At 46.5% G+C, this 23254-nt stretch overlaps 2 protein-coding genes across 10 annotated transcripts in view; one reads left to right on the top strand and one right to left on the bottom strand.

The window, feature by feature from the left end:
• Positions 1-505: 505 nt before the first annotated feature.
• On the bottom strand, positions 506-20729 carry LOC119707311 (SV2 related protein). 5 transcript variants are annotated; one of them, XR_005258744.1, is made up of 16 exons: positions 16652-17788; positions 15351-15436; positions 14320-14418; positions 12993-13064; positions 12515-12639; positions 10667-10730; positions 10003-10128; positions 8859-8987; positions 8449-8522; positions 8087-8163; positions 6804-6911; positions 5395-5506; positions 5062-5143; positions 4751-4840; positions 3565-4331; positions 506-1521 (listed from the first exon to the last, which is right to left on the bottom strand). XR_005258744.1 is itself a non-coding variant. In XM_038152045.1 (16 exons), exons 3-16 carry the CDS (start codon positions 15426-15428, stop codon positions 4143-4145), a joined length of 1425 nt encoding a protein of 474 aa, XP_038007973.1. In that variant the 5' UTR covers positions 15429-15436; positions 16652-16812; positions 20603-20729; the 3' UTR covers positions 506-4142. The 5 variants fall into 5 exon arrangements, 4 of the variants coding, with proteins under 4 accessions (XP_038007973.1, XP_038007972.1, XP_038007974.1 ...); XM_038152045.1 differs by adding an exon at positions 20603-20729 and having other exon boundaries at positions 506-4331; positions 16652-16812; XM_038152044.1 differs by adding an exon at positions 18864-18995 and having other exon boundaries at positions 506-4331; positions 16652-16812.
• The window catches only part of USP30 (ubiquitin specific peptidase 30), a 19969-nt gene continuing 15978 nt past the window's right edge, over positions 19264-23254 (top strand). For 2 of the 5 annotated variants that reach the window (XM_038152050.1, XM_038152047.1), the window contains exons 1-2: positions 19264-20098; positions 20662-20771. In XM_038152050.1, coding sequence (XP_038007978.1) covers positions 19923-20098; positions 20662-20771 — 286 coding nt within the window. In that variant the 5' untranslated portion in view covers positions 19264-19922. Of the gene's footprint in view, positions 20099-20628; positions 20772-23254 lie in introns of all 5 variants that reach the window. The other 3 variants (XM_038152051.1, XM_038152049.1, XM_038152048.1) reach the window with 3 other exon arrangements.

Raw genomic sequence — 23254 nt, 5'->3', positions numbered from 1 at the left:
AAGGAACCCTCCCTGCCCCAAAGTCCAGACACATGTGGAGCCACCTGCTGCCAGCACACCCAGGGAAGAGGCCAAACTGACTGGGATTTAGTGTCCAAACTGAATTAAATATGAAAATCAATTCAAGATTAAAGAGAATTTAAAGAATTATAGAACCCCAGAATGGTTTGGGTGGGAAGGGATCTTGAAGCTCATCCAGTCCTACCCCTGCCATGGGCAGGGACAACTTCCACTATCCCAGGTTGCTCCAAGCCCTGTCCAACCTGGCCAGGAACACTTCCAGGGATGCAGCATCCACAATATTTTGCTGTAGTGAGGTTACTTACAATGGGAACAGGAATCCTGTGACTTTTCTTTACATCTAAATACACAAAACAGACAGAAAATCAGTCAGAGCTGCAGAGTGCTGAGCCTTGCAGCTCAAACCTCTGAACACCAAGACAAAAACAAAAAAAGGCAAAGTTATGACCCCTCCTAAACATCCCCCACAAGAGGCAACAACTGATTTCCTGAAAAAACTATTTATTTGTTTAACATAAAATATCTAATGTGGACTTCAACTCTCCAATGCCGCGTTGGGAACAGGAACCAGAGGAGTATTTTACAACAAGCTTGAGATACACCAAGTTTTTCAACATTAAAATGTAAATCCAGCTTAGAAACTGTACATTCAGACACGGAAACATTCACTGCTCTTTCAGCAAGTATTTGGGAATAACAAATCATCCCATCCAAGCAAACTTGGGGAATTACATCCCCACAGCTTGGCTCTCTTGGACGCTTGGCAAAACCAAATCCCACAATTCTGTTTGAATTCCAAAGGATCTCACTTTCCCATTTGGAACAAAGCAGTTGCATCAATTCCTTTACCAGTGAAAAATACCCAGTGTGGAAAAGGATTCTTTGGAAGTTTATTTTGTACCTAAATGGTGCTGCCCTAGTGATACAATCCAGAGGTGGTGATTTAGAACTGGTGTGTGTCAACCCCTGTGTTCTCAGTGAACAAGCTAAAATGGCCTTCTCTTATTAATTATATGCAAATTCATGCAAATCCTCGATTCCAGCTCTGTTTCTGCAGTGCCCAGTGGGCTCCTGCTGGATTCAGCCAGGTGGGATCAGCTGTGGTGGGCTCCTACCTCTCCCTTTCATTCAGCTGATCCAAAGCCCATGGATATCCACGGGAGATTTTCCCAGATTTCAGTGAGCTTTGGATCAAGCTTTAACAAAATCAAAGATCCAGCAACACCAATCTTGGTATTTCTATCCTCAAACAGATTTTTTTTTAGTGCAGAATTTGTAAAAAGTGAAAAGCAAAAATGCCTTCCATTTTTTGGTTAACACTGTAGATGTCACAGGTTAAAACTGATCTATCCAACAGCATGGAAAATGTTGCATTCCCTATAAATCTTTACCTGGGAAGGAGCTTATCTGTAGGATCCAGGTGTGCATGAACAGAGAAACTTCACCTAAAACTCTCTAAAGGCCGTTGAATGCAATTCTTTAAAACTGCTGAATATTCACCTAAAAAAATGGAGTGAGATGTGAACATTACCCCAGGAAAGCAGAATTTTAACTCAAGGCATTGAGTAACAAACTGGGCCATGGCCTGTCCTGCACTTTGGACTCTTTGTCACCTCTACCCAGGCTCAATTCCAGAGTTTTGGGATGCAAACACAGCTCATGGCAAGCCCAAGGAAGGAAGCATGGAAACACCTGGGGGGCTGGAATGGCCTCGAGGGCCTCCAGCAGCAGCAGGATGAGGATGGAATGTCAGAGCTGTCGCTGAGGGGTGAGCAGCCTGGCTGTGCACAGGCAGACCCAGCTCCAGGAGGTCCTAGCTCCAGGAGGTCCCAGCTCCAGGAGGTCCCAGCCCAGCAGCTTTTCCAGCTCACTGGCCACACATGTGGGGTAATATCTGATTAAACCCATCCAGGATCTGCTTCCTCACTGCTGTGCTCCATATCCAGCACATCAGAAGCCACTCCACAGAAGTTCCCCATCCCTGGAAGTGTTCAAGGTCAGGTGTGGATGGGGCTTGGAGCAACCTGGTCTAGTGGAAAGTGTCCCTGCCTGGATGAGCTTTAAGGTGCCTCCCAGAAATCACTTTGGAATTCTGGTATTCCATGGATCAAGTCCCTCTGGCTCTGCTCCAGGGTGACCTAGGCACACAGGGAGAAGGCCCCAACTCCAGCCAGGCAGAAGGAGGTGACAAATGAGCTGTGGTTGGTGTCAGTGCCATGAGAGCCCTGTCTGTTTACTGGGATCAATTGGAGCTTGATTTTGGTGGAGCATGAGGACACAGGGACAGGGGACACAAAGGGAACCAACCTAGCTGGAACAGACAGAGGGTTCTGTGCCACCACCCACAGCTGAGCCCAGGGATCCCAGGGATCCCTTTGGGAGCTGAATTCATTTTCATCTCGCTGGGAAAAGCCAAGTTTGCCTGTTTCCACCAACCATTTCTGGAATCCTTCACTGAGTCACCATCCTCCAGTGGGACTGGATGGACACTTGGTGCCTTGGCAAACTCAGTTCTCAGCAAAAATCCCCCCCTCACACAATTTCAACCTCTTTGGCCTTTTCCATCAGCCTGAGTTTCCTGGCTTTCTTTAAGGAATTTTCCACTCCTGTTTTCCCCTCAGTCTCCAAACAAGCAGCCTGGCATGTGGTGGAGCAGTGCAGTGACCTCAGAGCTGTGACCCTCAGTGACAGCTGTGCCCCACAGTGCTCACTTGTACTGCACCAAACATGGACTTGCAGGCCTATTCCTGATCCCAGGAATGGGACCTGCTTCCCAGATACTTAAAATGTTCAAGTGTAAAAACGTGTTGCACCTTTACCTGTGTTCAGGTGAGTCACTTGCTCAGGCCACAAACCCCCACTGCTCCCACAGCCTCACCAAGTCCATCGCACCCACATTTGGTTGTGTCCCAAGGTCTGGAATCCTGAACATCCACCGAGACCTTGATGAGGCACATCTCAGATCTTTACACATTCCCACAGACTGTGCCACCTGACTTGTGCCCAGGGACAGGTTTGTGACAAACCAGATGAGCTTGTCCTCACCTGAGCTCTGTTACATTCCCTGACAAGAGCGGGATCATCCCTTAAGGAGCCACACCTGAAGGAGGAATGTTCCTCATCCGAGGGCACTGCAGATGGGCTCTTCCCATGGTTTTGTTCATTTGTTCCAGCTACATTCCTTTGTCACCAGTCAATGTACAATCAGCAGGAAAGGTCCTGCCCAGCTGTCATCCCAACAGCAGCTCCCGACTCCGGCTGGGGCTACCCCACCATGAGGATGTGCCCAGGTAATGGAGCAGGGACACACCTGGATCCACACAGAGAACCCCAGGAGTGAGAACCTCCTCACTCCAAGCAACAGAGAGCTCAAGGTCCCTGGCAATGCCAGAGAAGTCCAATTCTGCTCCAAAACATGAGGATTTACGCATTGGACTCGATGAGCTTGGAGGTCTTTTCCAACCTTAATGACTCTGATTTACATTTCTGCTACAAGGTCCCAGCTCTGCAGCAAACACCACCCTCCCTGCTCCAGCTACCCACCTGGGATGGGAGAAACAGTCAGGAATGAGTTTCCAAGCAATCCACTCTCCAGGAACAAAACCCAGCTGGAAAGCCTGGGTTGGTTTGACAGAATCACATTTTGGTGATGGTTTTGATGGCTAAAAGTGCAAGGCAGGCATTAAATCCATAGTGGTAGGGATGGAATCCACCCTGTGCCAGGCCAGGGCCACACTAAAGATGAACCTCTTGGTTTTAGGCATCAAGAGTTCAGTGTTTTAATGACAGCTGATGCTGGGCTGCAGTCACTTGGCATTCGCTTGGCACAGGACATTTTAAGCTGAAGAGCTGACCATGCAAGCACGACGGATTGAAGAGAAACCCCTCCTGCTAAACTTCCAAGGATATGCGGATCAAAGGCCTCTCCATCCAAAAAAGTTTTTATGAGTGTGAGCAAAGAGCAGCAGAAACACAATTTGCTGAGGTTCAACCCCAAACTCCTGCAGTTTGACACGTGAGGATGGCAGTGACGGTGGTCAGCTTTCCATGCTTCAGGCTCGGAGGTTTTGTGAGACATCTTGCTCCTATCCTTCGTTCTTCCAGCAGGTTTCCATGTCCCATCATTCCTGTGATTCCCCTGGGGAATGAGATCCTCTGCCCACCATCTCCTGGCCCCATTCCTTGTGGCTGGACTCCTGCAGGCCACGGCCCTTGGTCTCGATGGGCAGGAAGCAGGAGGCCAGGGCAGCCAGCAGGCAGCAGCCACTGTAAACCAGCAGAGTCAGGTAGACTGAAGATTCCAACATCACCTGCAGGAGAAAGGCAGGGAATGCCAAACAGCACCTCAGCACGGAAATACAGACACTGCTGGAGCAACAGAAATTTTGATTGTAGTATTGGGAATAAAGTTTAATTTGAAGCTTCTGGAAAGGAGGGAGACTTTATAGATTGTGCCAGGAAAATGGTTTTAAACCCACAGACTGGATTTTAGGAAGGAATTCTTCCCTGTGAGGGTGGGAGGTCCTAGCATAGGCTGTCCAGAGAAGCTGTGGCTGCTCCATCCCTGGAAATGTCCAAGGACAGAGCTTGGAGCAACCTGGGACAGTGGAAGAAAAGCAGGTTCTACATCACCCTCACAGAATCATGGAATTGCTCAAGCTGGAAAAGACCTCCAGGATCATCAATCCCAGCTTCCTGTGCCTCCAGTGTCAGAGGAGAAGGGATTTACCTGTGCAATGAACGGGGTTATGAGGGCTCCCACTCTGGCCATTCCACTGCACGTTCCCAGGCCCAAAGCACGTGTGGCTGTGGGATAAACCTGTGGAAAAACATCATCCCATCAATCCCAGCGGGAAGCTTTCCTCCTTCCACTCCTAAATCAATTAATAAGTGGTGCCACAGCACATTCTACCAGACAATGACAATGGGATCTACAGCTCCAGTCTGAGGTGAGGTCCACTGGGAACAGGTCATCAAAATGACTTTCCCACCCTGTCCTCATTCCCCTTGAGTATTCCCATCACATAACAAACCCCTTACCTCAGGAGTGTAAACATAGGCAGCCTGAAATCCTCCTGAAATAAAAGCTCTTGCAATGAAGAGCAGCACAGTAAGAACATTCCTGTGAGGAGAAAGAGGAGAGCAGAGTTTGGGAATGTTAAGTACAATTACAATCTGCTGGGTTCACCTGGAAGTCACTTTTACTTCCCTCCCAAACTCTGGTGAGAAACCCCAACCTCAGCCTTAAGGCCTTCTCTAGCTGAGCACGACCATCCCACAGCTTTTCAAACCACCACTCCCAGTTCTCCCACCACAACCAAGAGAGAACATGGAGAAATCCTTTACTCCCCTTGTTCCCTGTGCTGGACTCACCTTCCAACACAGAGAAAGAGCAGGAGGCTGCAGAAGGAGAAGACAAGGAAGGACAGGGCCATGGTTTTCTTGCGGCCAATGCGGTCGATGATCCACAGGGTCACCAACACACCTGAGGGAAGAGACCAGGAGACCCTTGGGAATCTAACAAAGAGGGATTGCAGCAGATTTAACACAGCCTGGCTGGTTCGGATTGGAATTCTGGCCTCTCTTTCCAATCCTCTGCGGGCCCCAGGCAGGGCTGTGGGATGGATTGCTGCTGGTGCCATGTGAAAACAGGAATTCTGTGTCCCAGCTGCTGAGCCCTGCAACATGCTCCACAAATCCACACTCCCATCCAGGGATTACTGATGGGAATGCCTCAAACACCTGCTCATGGCTCACTGGAAGAAAAGAACTTCTGTTCAACCTCTGGCCATTGTTCCCTGCTGGATTTAAGGGCTCTTTAGAATGTGGTATTTTCTTTCTGTCCTGTTACTCAGATGTTTCACCGAATTATTTCTCCCCTGATTTTTGATAGGAAATAGATCAAGTTCAGTAAATATCACTATTAAGTCTTCCCTCCAATGCAATTTTCCCAGATCCTTTTGAAAGCTGATGCACAGCAGGAATGGGGATTATTTCAGCATCAGTGTCACATCCAGAGGTACCCTGTCAATATTTCTCACTCCCACCTCAGTGTGTGTGAGGATCAAACCAGACCTTGCAGCCACAGCACCACTCCAGGCACCCACTCTTTTTTCCTGAGTATCCTTCCCAAAATGCCTGTCTGGCAGCACACTCCTCTTAGGAATGACTGTGCATATTTCTCAGTCATACTTGCAAATAATCATTCATTAAACGGCTTCTCCTTGAGCTTCTAGCCCTGAAATGATGAGCCAGAAGAGTGAAAATATCCTGATCCCCGTCTCTGGTGCTGTTTCAATCAGATTAACACGGGAGATCCCCTCCATCTGAAGGATCAATGGCTGTTTCACACTATTTTGCTTGTCCTGTGCCAGAGTGCCCATTGAAATTTGCTGGAATTGCCTGAAAATCACAGGATCAGGACTGAGCTGGACACAGGGTTTAGGGAGCAAGTTCTCCATGGATTCACTGTACCCATCATCCTTTGAAAATATTTCTGGAAAGTCACTTATGGATAGAAACTCCAATGCTTCTGCCCCTTTGAGGTTTTCCTCCTCCTGAAGTGTTGCTGGCTTGGAGCAGACAGAGGGCCCATTCCAGAGCAAGGATTGATTTTTTCTGGAGTAATCCCAGGGCAGGGAGAATCCACAGCTACAACAAGGAGCTCTGAGAGCTGTGGGAAGCATCAGGCCAGACATCCCAGTCCTACTGCTGCTGCCAGAGCTCATTGCCACACCCTGAGCCATTCCAAGGAAAAGCTGGAGCTTCCCATTGCTCCTTACCAGGGAATTCTGACAGGGTTGTCCAGAGCAGGTCAGTGTAATCTTCCTCTGTCAGGTACTCACAGGTCAGGCTGCACTTGGCTTTTACTTCTTGCCTTCTGCTGGATACTGCAATGAAAAAAGGACAAATATTCAATATATTTTAAGCAAACTCTTCCCTGTTTACCCTTCCTGCTGGGTCTCTCATTTTTACTGCTGAAATTTAGGAAGGGGTGGAAGGACTGATATGGATTCACTGCACCCATCCTTTAAAAATACTTCTGGGAAGTTGTTAAGGGATAGAAATTCAAGTGATTCTGCCCCTTTGATTTAATTGTTCTTCCTCTTCTGAATGACTGCCGTGCTGCTGGGATGGAATTCAGAGTCAGAAGGCATTGAAGAGCAATGCTGGGTGATCTTGCCTGAAAACACTGAACATTTATAATATTTTCTGTGACAGGATGTCTCAGCTCAGTGAAAATTCCACCTCCTCATCAGCTGTACAGCCTGAATCATTTTCCAGTCCAGGGCTCAGGACAGAATTAACTCCAATAATTCAGTTTCTCCCAACACAAATTGGGATCCCAACACTTCCTACACTCTGAGAATACTGAATAACCCCATGTCCCTATAAAAACAAGGGTTTTTAAGGGCTGCATCCTCCTCTGGGGAGGCAGACCTGAGTCAGAGCTCTCAGAGCTCATCACTGCTGCTCAGCCCTGGAATCTGGGGCTGCTCCAACACTCCCCATCCACCTTTTATAATTTCCCAACTTCCAGGCAGTTTTCCCTAATTACAAATGTTCTGAATGCAATCATTCCTCCCCTGGGGAATCAAACTGTTCAAGCCTCTTCTTAACTCAGTCAAAGCACCTTCTTTTTCCCCAAAAGAAATTCTGCAACACAAATTCCAACACAATTCTGATTTCCCAGCATTATCTTTCTTCTCAGAAGGTTTTCCCATCTTGAGAACCCAGGAGCTCCACAGCAGCAGTTTCTCTCTCTCAGAACTAATTAGACCTGTCAAATCTGCAAACTTGTATTAATTCAATCACTTTTTCTTTAATCAAGAGGAACAGATTACAGGTCTGCCTTGAAGGTTGTCGTGCTGATTGACATTTTGGGGTCAAAACCACTTCAGGACCCCTCTGCACTGGGCAGAGATGAGGAAATATTTAAAATAAAGTAAACTTAAAACTCAGCCACGTTCCTTTTCCAAACCACCAGCAGAAAGTGATCTAATAACAGATATTCCAGCAGTTTTAACAGGAAATATTTAAAAAGAAAAGATGGAGCAATACTCACTGCTGCAAACATCTCCTGCTTGGAAGAGCTCTGTAGTTAATAAAACTAACCCATAATATGAAAAAGCATTGGAAAACCTGCAAGGAAGCAAAGGAGAGAGGAAGTTTCAGCTGGTCCAACTTAAAAGAAACACCACCAATCAGAAGTCCTACCTCAAAGCTATTTCAGCATGCAGAAAATTAAAGGGCAATTTGATTTGGAATGCTTGGGTGGTTGAATAAATTACAAATCAATACAGGTTGGGTTTTTTTTTGTTTGGTTGTTTTTTTTTCTGAGGAGGATATTGCTGTATTGAGTAAAACCCCTTCAGTAAAACCCATTTAGAGCTGTGCTGGCACTGAACATTTAGGTTTTTTTCTTACCAAATAAACCAGAGCAACAACGTGGTCCAGCGGAAATGGGGGGTGAAAAGATCCCTCATTTTGCCTCGGTCCTCCTGTTGGGAACAAGCAGAAGCTGGGTGATGAGGGACAGCTAAAGTGTCAAATTTCATCTGCATTTCATGCATTCAGATCCAGGGATTCTGACCTGAGCTCTTCAACAACCTCAAGGTTTGGTTTACTTTAGTAACAATGAGGTTAAAGAACATTAAATGCCCATTTTAAAGCTGCTTTTCACTTCCAAATGAGAAATTAACTCTTCCTCAGCAGAAAAGAGGCCTAAATGATCAAACCTCATTTTTTCTGCTTAGCTGAGACATTAAAAATAAACAGCACATTGATGATTTGCTTACAAACCCCCTCAGTTTCCTTGTTCTGTGACCTGGACATACCTGCCTGGAAACCACCAGCTTTCCCAAGGGCATTGGAGCTCCATTTTCTGTGGCAATCCTCTTCAAAGTGGCCAGAGCCTTCTCCTGGTTCCCAGATAACACATCATACCTGGCACTTTCTGGCAGCCACTAAGGGAGCAGAGCAGGTCACACATACAGAGGGAGTGTCACAACCAGCAAGAAACTCTGGGAGTTTCCTTGAGGGAATCTCAGTGACTTCTCCAGCAGATTCTCACATAACAAAGGATTACAGAACTAAGCTGGAAGAATTCCAAGGAGGAATTCCAAGAATCATCTCATCAGGCTTTAAAAACTGCAACCCCCCCACTTTCCCCATCACTCAGAACCTTTTCCCTGCCATTCCTTTGGGTGTATCCCTGAGAGCTGTTGGGAATTTTTGCAGGTTTTTTACATTATCCCTTCTGCGCAGGAATGGCAAAGCATCCAGATCAGACAACAAGATGCTCCTGGAATTCCAAATTTTATAGAATTATTAGAATAAAATGGAATAAAATTTATGGGTTTAGGCTCCTTTTAATTTAGAACAAGCTTGTGATCACCTGGATAACTGCAGGTATTCCTGAAAAACTAGGGAATAAAAAAGGCTGCTAAACCACCTGACAAGGATATTTATCTATGAGGAGACTGAGTGATTGGCAAAGATATCACTTAATAAATAATAAAATATGTCACTGAAGCTCAGGTTTAACTTATTTTGGAATCTGACCTGCACTCTGCAGATTCTATCCCTGATTTGGGAGGATTCTCAAGCGGAAATTGATTCTAGAAGTGACAAAATTTAAAGAGAATTTCGGGAAATAGCAACAGCTTTTGATAAAATGTTGATTCCACTGAGCTTAGTTGAAACAAAGTAATTAAATTGGAGAGGGTTCCAGGTCTGATTTCACCAGATTCCAGCCCTGCATTGTCCTCCAGCAATTGCAGTCACATCAACACAAATCTCCCTGGAATGTTTTTCCCAGCACCCTGTTGAAACTGCATTTTTTGGTCATTATTTCAGTTATTTCACAGAAGACACCACCAGAGAGCTCAAAACTGTCCTGATTTCCTTCAGCTGGGTCACAGGATGGGGTGGACGAATGGGAATTGCAGGAATTCACATGAATCCATGAGGAATACCTACAAAACACAGGCCAGCAAAGAGCAGGAGTGGGAGGGCAGAGAGGATGAGGAGCCAGCGCCAGCCGAGCGTGGGCATCACCACCACTGCCAGGAGCACTTCAAACACAGTCCCAAGGGCCCAGAACACCTGCAAGAGGGAAAACCAACAGAAAACATGAGGAATGGAGTGCTCCCAAGGTCTCTTCTTTGGAACATTCCAGGCTGTGCTCACTAGGGATGGCTGAAGAGAGAAATTCCAGGGGTGAGAATTCTGCCTTAAAATATTCCAAGGCCAAAATTCTGCCCTGAGTGACTTTGACAGGTTTGGATGAAGATGTGGAGCTGAGTTTAGCACTGAATTTGTGCAGCTCTCCAAATCCATCACTGAGATGCATTTCACCACAAAATCATGGACACCCAATGCCCCTCTTGTGCTCACTCTGCAGGCCTGGGTGCAAAATAATTTGGAAAAAAGAAAATTCAACACCAAGAGTGGAGTGTGACAGGAAAATTTTCTGCTGCTTTTGGAGCTGGGCTGGTAGCAGAGCTCAGGAGTGACTCAGCTCCACACCAGGGTGGACAGGCCAGGCCTGGCTGCAGCTCTGAGGGGATTTCCAGGCAGGAGGATGGAAGGGATGTGACCACCAGAGGATTTGTCCCTGGAGGATCACAATGCACCCACTCACCTCTATTAATAAAATGCATTTTGCTCTGGCTTTCATTGGAAGGAACTCAGCATATAAAGTTACCCTGAAAGAGGGAACAGAGAGGAAAATGTCAGCACAGAGAGGGAAATGCCACAGGTTCAAACATCCCTTTTGCCTTTTAATAAAGCTGCCAAACCCAGAGCAGCAACTCAAAGCTCTGCCTATGCCCAGAGCCAGCCAGGCTGTGACACTGGGTCACACCCCCCTTCCACCCTAGAACAAACCCTTCAACATTGCAAGAGAGGACACAGTTTGCTCTTTTTGTGTGGTTTTGTGACCCCATCCTCATCAGTGAAATGCAGATCTTGATGCACATGTTTTCATAGCCCTGCTCTGAGCCAGAGCACCACTGGAAATACCACTTGATCTGGTATTTTTCAGTGTGCTCCATCAGAATTCAACACAAACTCTTGCTGGATAAAGAATTTCTTCAGAGGTTTACAACTGGCTCAGAGAATTCTCATCCATCTCCTGTGCCAGGGTTCAATTCTCCAAGAGGGGAATACTTTCATGTCACTGATATAAAACAATTTGCATTCTTTTATTGTGGGATTCAAAGAGCAACCACTAAAGCTTTGTTTCATGCCTGTGCCAAGGAGTGATGGCAAAGCTTCTCCAGGAGGAATTCCTGAGGAGGAATTCAGGCAGCAGCCAGGCCAGGCTCTGTCATCTCTTTCAAACTGGAAAGGTTTGGCTTTGCTCTGATTGCATTGACTCAGTCTGTTCCTGCCTCCAAACTCCTCAGGCTTCCTTGAGGTTTGGGACAAAATTCCCACTAACTTTAAGAGTGAATTGATCTCTGAGGAGCTGCCCAGTTTGTGGAAAGCAGGAAGTTTCACACAATATTTCATTCAAGCAGAGATTCAGAGAACTCAAATCACATCTTGAAGTGTGGCTCAGGTCCCTCTGCAGTGCAGAGAAAACAGAAGCTGGTGAATGACCCCAGCAAAAGAAGGACACGGAATTGTTGGAGCCAGTCCAGAGGAGGAAATGACACTCCATGGAGATCCAGGCACTCACCTCCAGAATCTCACAGCTTAAGGATATCAGAAAGGAGCTACTTTTCCTGCTTCACCCATTTTTACCCCTCTGTCAAATAAACCCCTGTTACAGTCAGAAAAGGAAACAGACTCAGGGAGGATGGGATCCACTTGGAGATCTGTAACTGGCTCTGGTTTTTCTCTCGTTAAGCTGCAGAACCTCAGGGAGCCAAGTCCAGTGGCCCTGCCTGGGCTGCACCTGCAGCTCTGGGTTTTTGTCTGGGAGAGGCCATGGAAAAGCCACTGGGAAGGAATCTGTGAGCCATCAATCCAAGGCAGGCTCAGCCCGCTCCAAAATAGCACCTCCTGAAGGCAAAAACCTCAGTTATTGGTAAGGATAAAAGACTACAGAGAGAATGGCTGTACCCTTCCCTTTACATTTATAATAAAAGCCTAGAGCAGGGTTATTTATTGCAGGTGGAAAATTTATGGATCCCTCTCTTCAGTGAAAGGAACCACACAATGATAAGAAAAATATTCTGACACTTCCTTTTCCTTCTGAGCCATCCCAGCATGTCCAGTGCTCAGGTCTGGGCTGTGTGGGTTTGAAATTCCAGCTCAGGGAGAGATGGGGAAGTTCAGGCTCTGACTGAGCAATAACCTGGGGTTTTACAATCAGACTCAGGGCTCAGCTCTGCCTCTAAATCCTGCTGTTCAAGGCACGATCTGCCTTGCAACAAGACCAAGGTTTGGGGTGGCTGAACAGAACAAGACTTCAGTCCTACAGGAGAATTTTATAAGAAAGAAAGAGAAGAGAGGAAGTTTGGAGTTGTGAATATTTACTTACGACTGAGGCACTCCTCCAATCCCAAAGCCCACCAGGCCCCTCAGCACCAGGATCCAGCTGTAAATGGGAGCAAATCCACTGAGGATCCCATAATAGAGCGTCCACAACACGCTGATCTTCAGGCCCTGTGTTCAGCAAGAGTTAAAAATCACTGTAACACAAATTAAAGTGTAAAACAGAGCCTCAGATGCCTTCTATTTCATAAGAGCTCAGTTCTGGATGTGCCTAGTGCTGCTTTGTACATGGGGACATTTGGGAATATGGAATCCTGGAAGGGTTTGGGTTGGAAGGGACCTTAGAGCTCATCCCATTCCAGGTGCAGGGACACCTTCCACTATCCCAGGGTGCTCCAACCTGGCCTCAAACACTTCCAGGGATGAGGCAGCCACAGCTTCTCTGGGCAGCCCGTGCCAGCTGCACTGAAATGCCCATGCTGCAGAAATATTGGGATATATCCCAGCAGGAGCTGCAGACTTACTGTTTTCCTCCCATACTGGTCTGAAATATTTCCCCAGAGCGTGGAGCTGGACATCATTCCCACAAACACCACCTGTGGAACAGCAGGAAAAAAAAACCTTTCCCTCAACAAGTGAAAATTCCAGTGTGACCAACACAGAACACAAACTTGCAGTGAAACCAGAACATTTCACACCAGAGTGAGATGTGCAGGAGGTCAGAGAATGGGTTGGGTTGGAAAGGACCTTAAAGATCATCCAGCTCTCTCTGGGCTGGAGCAGGGAAGTAACAAGATCCCTCCTCAAGTCAGCTTTGCATTAAAAGTCCATCAGAGCCAACCCTGACAATCCCACTGTGGCCTGGACTGGGCTGTGAGTCCAGCCCTGGAAGACACAAAGCTCTCCAGCGCCAGGGAAAATATTCCTGAATAAAAGCTGAGGAGCTGTTGGTTGAGATCTGCAGGACAGAGCTCTCCTCCAGCTCCAACCACCATCCTCAGCAGCTCCCAGGTTTGAATGGAGATAAAATTACACCTTAAAAGTTTAGAAAAGTCTGAAGTGTGAAAGAAAATACCCCTGAAGCCTTTTCAGAGGGGACGCTCTTGTGCTGAGCTGCACTCAGGGCTGGGACATTCATGGGAGTCAGGGACACCATTTCCATCTGCTGAGCATTTGAACCATTTTAAACAATCAAACAAAGGACATTAACAACGAAAGGAAAAAGAAATTCAGGAAATAAAACTCCCTGCATTCAGCAGTGGCCTATGCTGAGAGAAGGGTTCCCAAATTTGTTGTCTTATCCCTAAAGGCATTGCAGGATTCCAACATCACAGCACCATCCTTGGAGGTGGTGTTGTGAGAGCTCTGCTTCCAAAGATCACTGGATAATCCCAGAACTATTTGGGCTGGAAAAGACTTCTGATATCATTGAGACCAACCTCAAAAATCAACTGTTTGTTCTCTCTCAGGGCTCTCAGCCTGTCAGACAGCTTAAATGTGGGGAGAGAGAAAGATTTGCAAGCAAGATAATCAAAATTTACTTTTTTTTTCTTTTTAATTAATCAAATGGTTTGAATTTTAGGATAAATCTGAATGAATTCATAGGAAATTACATGAAACTTTGAGCCTGAAACCTGCAAAATGCCCTCAGTTCTCACTGAATTTTATTACGTCAAGCTTTAAAAAAACCACTATAAATCTTTTTTTTAAAACCTCCTCTAAACTTCCAAGCTGAAGGCAACCTGCAAAGGCCACGAGGAGATTTAATTTTGGGGATACAAAGCAAAACGTCTTGACAACAATGATGGCAAAAGCTGAGGGAAGACAGGAGCTGTCAGGTATTATTCCTACCGAGGTGAGCAATGCAACCTGCCAGCTGGGTAAGCGCCACTCACAGTGCAGCTGAGGAGCAAGGATACTTAAAATCATCATTTCCATGGCATCTGCCATCTGCAGGGGGAAGAGAAAGCAAAAATCAACAAGTGCCTGCAAATCAGGTGGATTTAGGAGTCAATAGTAGGCCTTGGTGATGTTTCCGTGATGTTCCCGACTTGTGGTTGAACAAAATGTTTAATATTTAACATTTAAAGTCATTTCTGATTGTCAGCACTTTTAGTAACTCTGGCAGAGAGGATTCAAAGAGCTGAATCCAAAGATTTTTGAGGAGGTTTGGCTGGGCAGTGACACAGGCTCAGTCACTTCCATAGTGCAAATTCCAGCTCTCAGCCCTTTCACCCATGGGTTCAGGCAGGAGTGTTTAATACCTTGTAACTCATCCCCTTAAACACTCCTGGATTTGCACAGATCACCTGGAAACCAAATTCCACAGCTGGTTTAGAACCTAAACCATGGCAGATTCCAGCTGTTTACAGGGATAAAAGCCAGTAAATACAGCTCCAGGTATCAGGATCCTAAAATACACCACAGGAGGTGGAGCACAGAGCTTCAGAGAGAGCAGAAAATGGAAACCAAGACTTTTTTGTTGTTGATATCAAAGTTAAAAGAGGAAGTGCTGGGTTGCTGCTCCTCTGAAACTGAGCTTACAGCAATCCTGACTGGTACAGACAACTGAGGTGGCAGCTGATGGGAGGAATGTGGCAAAATCACTGCAGGAGCAGCCTGGAGCCTCCTTCATTTGAAACCAAACTGAAGTGGAGAACTGAAATGGTTTCCAAACCCTGATTTCTAAGAACTTCAGAGACAAAGAAATCCATCATTGCCCCTCACAACAAGGCTGAGTGCTGCTGTTGGTTCAGAATTCCCAGTGAAACTCCTGCTTTATTGTGCATTTATCTGCTTGGAGGCTCTCTGCCCCCATTATCTAAAGTCCCTGAGATTCTCTAGGTGATGATCATGAACTGATCCCGATCCCAATTACTTGCCCATGCCAATCCAGTAATGACAGAGAGCTTCCACTGGAACTTCCCAAATCCAATGGCTTCCACTGCATCCTCCACCATGAAAGTATCTGCAAAGAAAACAATTCCAGTGGATTCCTTCCTGAGGAAAGCCAGCCCTTGAGAGAGAATTTCCTGGTTTAATTACTGATTAATTGGCTAATCTGCTGAGATCTCAAATATATAACAGAGCTATTCAGTTGTTATTATACAATTCCTACTCAGGAAAATCTCTGTGTTCTTCCAAAGCCAAAATCATTTGAATTATTCCTAGAATATTTGAACCACGTGGAGGTAAATCAGTCTGGCACCCACAAATCCAGCCCATGTTCAGCCTCTTGCTCCCGGGAGTGACTCCTGCAGCCACTGGAGAGCAGCTTTCTGTGGGGAGAAACAGCTCTGCCCCAGCCCACTGCAGTGCTGGGAGCTGCAGGGAATGTTTCAGTGCCACCTCTCATAATTTAAATCAAGAATTTCTCCAAAAGACACAAATCTTAAAGCCAGCTTCTGTTCAAAGTGCTGCTGGCTGTTTCCCACTCACTGCCATGACCCTCTTCAGTTTGTTCCAGCTGAAGGTGCTGAGATGTCTCAAACTCCTTTGCTCAAATGCAAAATGAAATGACCAAGAAAATGAAATGACCAAGAAAAGCACATTTTGATATTGGAGTTGTTTAAATCAATTTAAATCTCACAGTTGTAACACTTGCATCAGCTTGGAAAGGACATTCCTCAGGAAAAGCTTTGGCTCAGAGCTGTGAGATGCCCACAACACAAACCAGGAGGAAATCCAACAAAATCCAAGGGACAAAGCACAAAAACAAGACTAACACCAAATTTTCACACTGTGCTAAGACAAACCCCAAATTTCTCCTCCCTCCTAAAGCAGGGACGCCTCCAGGCAGGAAGCAGAGGCTGAGATGGACATTCCTGATGTCCTCTAGGAAAAGAGGAGCCAGGAACTCTGCAGATTCATCTCAGCCTTGAAGGAGAGCCAGGTGCAGCTGCTCCAGGAGCAGCTCCAGAGGGAATTCAGGCAAATTCCAGCGTGGCAGCTGGATCCACAACTCCCTGACAGGAGTATCCAGCACTGGGGACACAAAAAGGAGCACGGAGAGCACCCCACAGGGAATGGGCTGATCAAACCACCATTCTCAGGTCTAACACCATTTCCTTAAGTTGTTATTTTAATCTGGGCATCCTTAACTTCTCCAAACCTCCTGCACCCAGCCTGACTGAGATGAAGAGATCCCACAAGGCTCTCCCTGCAGGAAAAGAGCCCAGCTCACCGTCGGTGGGGTTGGCGAATTCCTTGGGCACCGCAGCTCCATCCCCCAGCTCCACGGGCTCCAGCTCCGTCCTCACGCCCTCGATCTGCACCTCGTGCTCTCCCGAAATTCCATCCTCCTCCGACCTCGAGCTCTCCCCCGTGCGGCGGAACTTCACCACCCTGAAAGCACAAAAAAACCTGGGATGGATCCTTCCAGGAGGATTTTCCAGCTGGGAGGACTGAAATCCCTTCTGCATGACGGTTTCTCCTCATTCCCCGTCTCCATTTTCCGCTGGGAACACCGGGATTTGTGTTTGGGTCTGGATGGGATCTCATCCTTGGGTTTGGACACCAGGGGTTGTTGTTGTGCCATCCACAAAGTTATAAAACCACAGAGCTCATCAAAAGATGATGGAATGATGTATATTTAATGAGATCCATGTTCGGTGGGCCTGGATTTAATTGGGATTAGGCATTGCTGTGTCACTGAGCTGGATTTAATTGGGATTAGGCATTGCTGGGTCATTGAATTTCGGGGGTTTCGTCCCAAATTCCATTTCCTGAGTTGTTTCTGTGATTAGAAACTCCAGAAATGCACCAGGATTTGAAACATTATTTACTGAAATAAAATTCCCGAGCTCATTCACTGGATGAGCTGAATGGATGGATTTATTTTCCATCAGGATGCTGATTCTGTGACTCTGCTTTCAGCTTGAACAGAATTATTTGATATCAGGTCATTAATGAAATATCTGTATTTTAAGAGCAGAATTTGCTAAATTGACACAGCTTTGGTGTTTTGGTCACAGGGGTGTGCTCCCTTTTCCCATTTATGAAGTTTTCTGTGGCCAAAGATTTGGGAACAGATCCTCAAAGTTCTTTCACTTTATCTGCAACACAGCAGAACTTTCTCCCTTTGGGAAGCGAAAATCCCTTGGATTTAAGTGAAACAGTTTTGGAAATAAATGAAATTATCCCAGAATTACAGGGAGGGACTTTAAAGATCATCCCAGCTTTGGAGGTGATGGATCCTACAAAACCCAGATTGCCACATTCCTCAGCACAGAAAATCAAAACGTAGGTGTATAATTTAGGGATATAAAAAAAACCCAAACTGATACAAACAAAGGGAAAAACTCCACAGGGATAATTTTTGTTCCATACTTGGAAAAACTGTTCACATCTGGGACATCTCAGGGAGCCGCTGCAATCATCTGCAAAATCTCACAGCACCAAAACACCTGCACTGGAAGGTACTTTGGAATGTATTCCCAGGTTTTGGTCTTAAAAATGTAAAAAAAAAAAAATAATAATAATAAAAAGCTTGATAAAATAATAACCTCGGATTCTTTTCCCTGACAAGCTCTAACCAAGGACTAGAAAAGAGCAGGAGTTCCTGTCCAACTGAGCAGGAATGTTTTGGGACAGGGTGCTCTGTCATTGACACGAGCTCATGAATATTTAACACCAACTTGAAACGTTCCTTCCCCGCCTGGCAGAGCCCGTGATTTATAAATAGGAAATATGTTGCAAAACACCTGAGAATGGAGCATTAGGAAAGAGCAGGTTGGTTTTAAAGGAAGCATTTGGAATTGAGGGGAAAGGAAGGAATTCCCGGGGTTAAAGGCACCAAAGATTTTATCAGGTTTGGGGCTGATTTTTTGCCTTTTTTAAATTTTTTTTTCCTGCACAGATCCAGCAGCCACATCCCCAAAAATCAGCATTTTCCCGGTGCAGCAGCAGCGTTTGGATTTCCAGAAGCGCTGCCAAAGCCCAGTGGGGTTTTTGGGGTCCCCCCCACCCCACCTTGGCAGGGCAGGTTCTGCTCTGCGATTCCTCCCTGGCGATGAGGAGGAGGAGGATGGCGAGGAAGCACAACGTTATTTACAGCCAAACCCCCCTGCAAAGGCGATCCCAGCGTCTCCTCTCCCAAAATCCCCACGATTTTATCCCAACCCCTGCTGATTTTTTTTACCGCCATCAAATCCACGCCGAGGAAAAAAAAAACCCAAAAAACCAAAAAACAGAAAACAAAACCCCCAAAACCCAAACGAGATGAGTGAATTTATGTAACAAACAGCTCCTGCATCCCTCGGGATGCTCCACCCGGGCAGCTCCAGCGGGAAAATGGCCTTGCCTGCCGGGCTGCGAGCGGCTTCCCGGCAGAATCGGCCGCTCCCCGGCGGGATCCCCGCGGCCGGAGGGGCTGGAGCCCCCCCGGAGCTACTCACGGCAGCTGCTTCAGCTGGAACAAATCCTCCTCCATGGCCGGGCGGCGGCTGCGCTCATCGCTCCCGCATGGCGGGCTCGGGCTGCGGGATGGAGCGCGGGCAAGGGCTGGACGGGCGGGACAGGCTGGAGGGGCTGGAGAGGCTGGACAGCTCCGCAGGAACCGCCGCGCCGGGGCTCGGCTCAGCCGGGCTCAGCCCGGCACGGCACGGCTCGGCTGCTTTGGCACAGCTCAGCTCGGCATGGTTTGGCTCAGCCCGGCACGGCTCGGCTGCTTTGGCACAGCTCAGCTCAGCTCAGCTCGGCATGGTTTGGCTCAGCCCTGCTCGGCTGCTTTGGCACAGCTCAGCTCAGCTCAGCTCGGCATGGTTTGGCTCAGCCCTGCTCGGCTGCTTTGGCACAGCTCAGCTCGGCATGGTTTGGCTCAGCCCGGCTCGCTTTGGCACGGCTCGGTTTAGCTCAGCTGGGCTCGGATTAGCTCAGCCGGGCCGGCCATGCTTGGGCCCGGCTTAGTTCAGCTCAGCGCGGCTTGGCACGGCTGGGCTCGGCTCAGCACAGCTCGGCTCGGCTCAGAGGCTTTGCCTGAGCTCGGCTCAGCCGCGGTTCCCCCATCGCCCCGAGCGGGCTGGTCGGGCTGTGCCGGGCAAAGCCCCGAGCGCGGGCGCTGCCAGCGCTGCCGAGGCCGCCCCGGGCCGCGCCCCCAGGGTCACATCCAGCGGCACCGGGAACCCCGGCACCGGACCCGGCCCTGCCCCGGGCAGCGCTGCCAGGGCCGGACAGCCTTTCCGGGAGGGTCTGCCCTCAATGTCCCAACCGGAGCGCCACGGGACCGCGATGTCCCGCTCTTCTCCCGGAGCTCTGAGGCTCCGGGACACCCCGGGCGGGCCGTGAGGGCCGGGCAGCGCGGGGATGCGGCCCGTCACACCGGGAGCCGCCTGAGACCCGCGGGGCTTCCCACCACAGCCCGGTCACACCGGGAACGGGCCCGTTAGCCCCGCTCCGGGCCCGCCCCCGCCGCTCCGGGCCCGCCCCCGGTGCCGCCCCCGGTGCCGCCCGCCGCCATGGCCGGTCCCCGCCATAACCGCCCCCCCCGCACCACTTCCGGTACCGCCGCCCGGCCGGTCCGCGCGCTGCTGCCGTCCCCCCGGCTCCGCCCGGCCGCGCGCCCGCGTTCCGGCGCGGCCATGCTGGCGGACGGGCCGGTGCGGCGGCTGCTGCGGGCGGGGGAGGGGGCCAGGTCCGAGGGGAGGGGGCGGCTGTCACCGGAGAGGGTCGGGATGGAGCGGGAAGAAGCTCGGGATGAGCCGGGAGGGGGCCGGGTGTGAGGGGAGGGCGGGCGGGGGGAGCCCGGCTTGATGGGGGCGAGCCCTCGGCCGAGCGCCTCCTTTCTTCCCTCACCTCCTTCATTTCCCTTTCCCTTTCTTTCTTCTCTTCTCCCCTGCCCTTTTCCTGCTCCATTTCCCCTTTCCCGTATCCCCATTCCCTTAGCGCTCCGGTTCCCGGGGCAGGCCGGGGGGCTGAGGGCTCTCGGGGTTCCCGCAGCTCCTGACCCGGGCCCGCTTTTCCCGCAGCTCCTGACCCTAATCCCGCTTTCCCCGCAGCTTCTCACCATATTCCCTCTTTCCCTGCAGCTCCTGACCCTATTCCCGCTTTCCCCGCAGCTTCTCACCCTGTTCCCGCAGCTCCTGACCCTATTCCCGCTGTCCCCGCAGCTCCTGACCCTATTCCCGCAGCTCCTGACCCTGTTTATTCCCGCTCTCCCCGCAGCTCCTGACGCTGTTCCCGCTTTTCCCGAGGCAGGCACCGAGCCATGCGGAGCTGGGGGGTGCTGGGCGGCGCGGCGGCGGCGCTGGCGGCCGGGATTTACGTCCTGTGGGGCCCCATCACCGGCAGGAAGCGGCGGCGGAGAGGTACCGGGGGCTGCCGGCACCGGGATCCACCCCGGCACGGGACTGAGCTGGTTTTTCCAGCTGGCTGGGTGGGATTTTGGGAAGGAATTCTATGATTGGCATTGATTTAGAATGCTGAACAACCGCTTTATTAAAGTAAATTATGTTACATTATACTATATATATAGTAATATATATTCTATGTATATATATAACATTATGCAATATACGTAATACATGTTACATAATACTATATATATACTATATATATGTTACATTATACTATATATAATATATATATTACATTATACTATATAAACTATATATATAACATTATACTATACATAATATATACACTTATATATTACATTATACTATATATAATATTACATTATACCATATATATTATATATTTATATATTAAATTATACTCTATATACAATAGATATATCACATTATACTATATATTATATATTACATATTACATTATACTCTACATATAATATATATTATGTTATACTCTATATAATATCTATTTATATATTACATTATACTCTACATATAATAGATATATCACATTATACTATATATATTATATATTACATTATATTCTACATATAATATAATATATGTTATACTCTATATAATATATATTTATAATTACACTATACTGTATATAATAGATATATTACATTATACTCTATACATATAATATATATTACGTTATATTCTATATAATATATATTTATATATTACATTATACTCTCTATATATAATAGATATATTACATTATACTATATATATTATATATTACATTATACTGTATAATATATATTATACTATGCATTATATATAATATATTATGCATATATTATAAATTATATATTATATATTATTTATAACATATTATAAATATTTTATAAATTATATATTACATTATACTATGTATATATAATTTATATTACATTATACTATATATATTCCATTATACTCTATACATATATACAATGTTATACTCTGTATAATACATATTTATATATTACATTATACTCTCTCTATATAATATATATTACAATATACTATATATATTATATTTATATATTACATTATACTACATTATTTTATATATATATATACACTATACTAAAGAGATACTACACTATCCTATACTAAATTACATACCACTATACTATAATATATTACATTATACTATACATATAATTTATATTACATTATACTATATATATGTTTCATTATACTCTCTACATATATACAATGTTATACTCTGTATAATATATATTTATATATTACATTATACTATATTTATATATTACATTATACTCTCTCTATAATATATATTACAATATACTATATATAATATTTATATATTACATTATACTCGATATAATATATATTACAATATACTATATATTATATTTATATATTAAATTATAGTACATTATTATATATATATATATATATATATACACACTATACTAAAGAGATACTACACTATCCTATACTAAATTACATACCACTGTACTATAACTATACTATATTAAATTTCATGCTAAAAAACCCCATGACTGTCTCCAGACCTCGGCCCTAAAAGGCCAAGGAAACAAAACAATCCTCAGCAGAATCCAACTGACCAATCCCTTTGGGTGACACATTCCACCCGTGCAGAGAGTAGAGATCAGAATCGTTTCCTCTTCTCTGAGCCTTTCCCAGAAAATCCTCAGGGAAAAGCCGTGCCTTGCTTTCCTCTGTAAAGAGGAATGTGGGCACAGAATTCTGTAAAGAGGAATGTGGGCACAGAATTCTTCACTGGGAGGCTCTGGCACAGCTTCCCCGGGGTTGCCCCATCCCTGGAAGTGCCCAAGGCTGGGTTGGAAGGGGTTTGGAGCAGCCTGGGATGGTGGAAGGTGGCGTGGGATGATCTCCAAGATTCCTCCCAAACCATTCTGGGATTCTGTTTTCAGTTTGTGGTGTTTCAGTTGGTTTTTGGTCTTTGACGAGATTCGTTCAAGGAAATGGAATTTTCCTTTCAGGAAAGGAAGGGAAATTTTGGAAGCAGAAAAGGAAGACTTACAAACACTCTGGAAAGGAGATAAGATCAAATGAAATGCAATTGGGAAAAAAAAATTAGGAAATTTAGTGACCGCAAGAAAATGGTCTGGGAGGAAATGAGGTGCAGTGGAAAGGACCAAACATGCCAAAACTAACCTCACAGGTGTTGTAAAAACAGGGGAAAAAACCAAGGAGGAAGACAGAACATAGAGGGGAAGATAGAGTGAAATGGCATGGATGCTGGAAAAAAAATTTAAAAACTCTTGGCCAAAGTGAAAGCCATCAAAAGGCGTGGGATGCCAGGAAGTGCAGGGACATGGACCAAAGCTTGCCAAAATGGATCCTCACTGAAATCTTGGAAACAGAAAAGAAGTGCTTACAAACACTCTGGAAATGAGACATGATCAAATGAAAAAAAAAAAAAAGAAAATGGG

Source organism: Motacilla alba, chromosome 15, assembly GCF_015832195.1.
Source record: "Motacilla alba alba isolate MOTALB_02 chromosome 15, Motacilla_alba_V1.0_pri, whole genome shotgun sequence".
NCBI lineage: Eukaryota > Metazoa > Chordata > Aves > Passeriformes > Motacillidae > Motacilla > Motacilla alba.
The sequence above is the reverse complement of the archived record's forward strand: the minus strand, read 5'-3'. Positions and strand labels throughout refer to the sequence as shown.

Excerpts from the sequence above, each read along its gene's own strand:
- LOC119707311 (XM_038152043.1), bottom strand. The coding sequence starts at position 16,889 with ATGCAGAAGGGATTTCAGTCCTCCCAGCTGGAAAATCCTCCTGGAAGG. Across the intron at positions 8,988-10,002 it reads TCTTTGCTGGCCTGTGTTTT|TGGCTGCCAGAAAGTGCCAG; the intron begins GTAGGTATTCCT and ends CTGCTCCCTTAG. Across the intron at positions 6,912-8,086 it reads AGCAGGAGATGTTTGCAGCA|TATCCAGCAGAAGGCAAGAA; the intron begins GTGAGTATTGCT and ends TTTTCATTGCAG.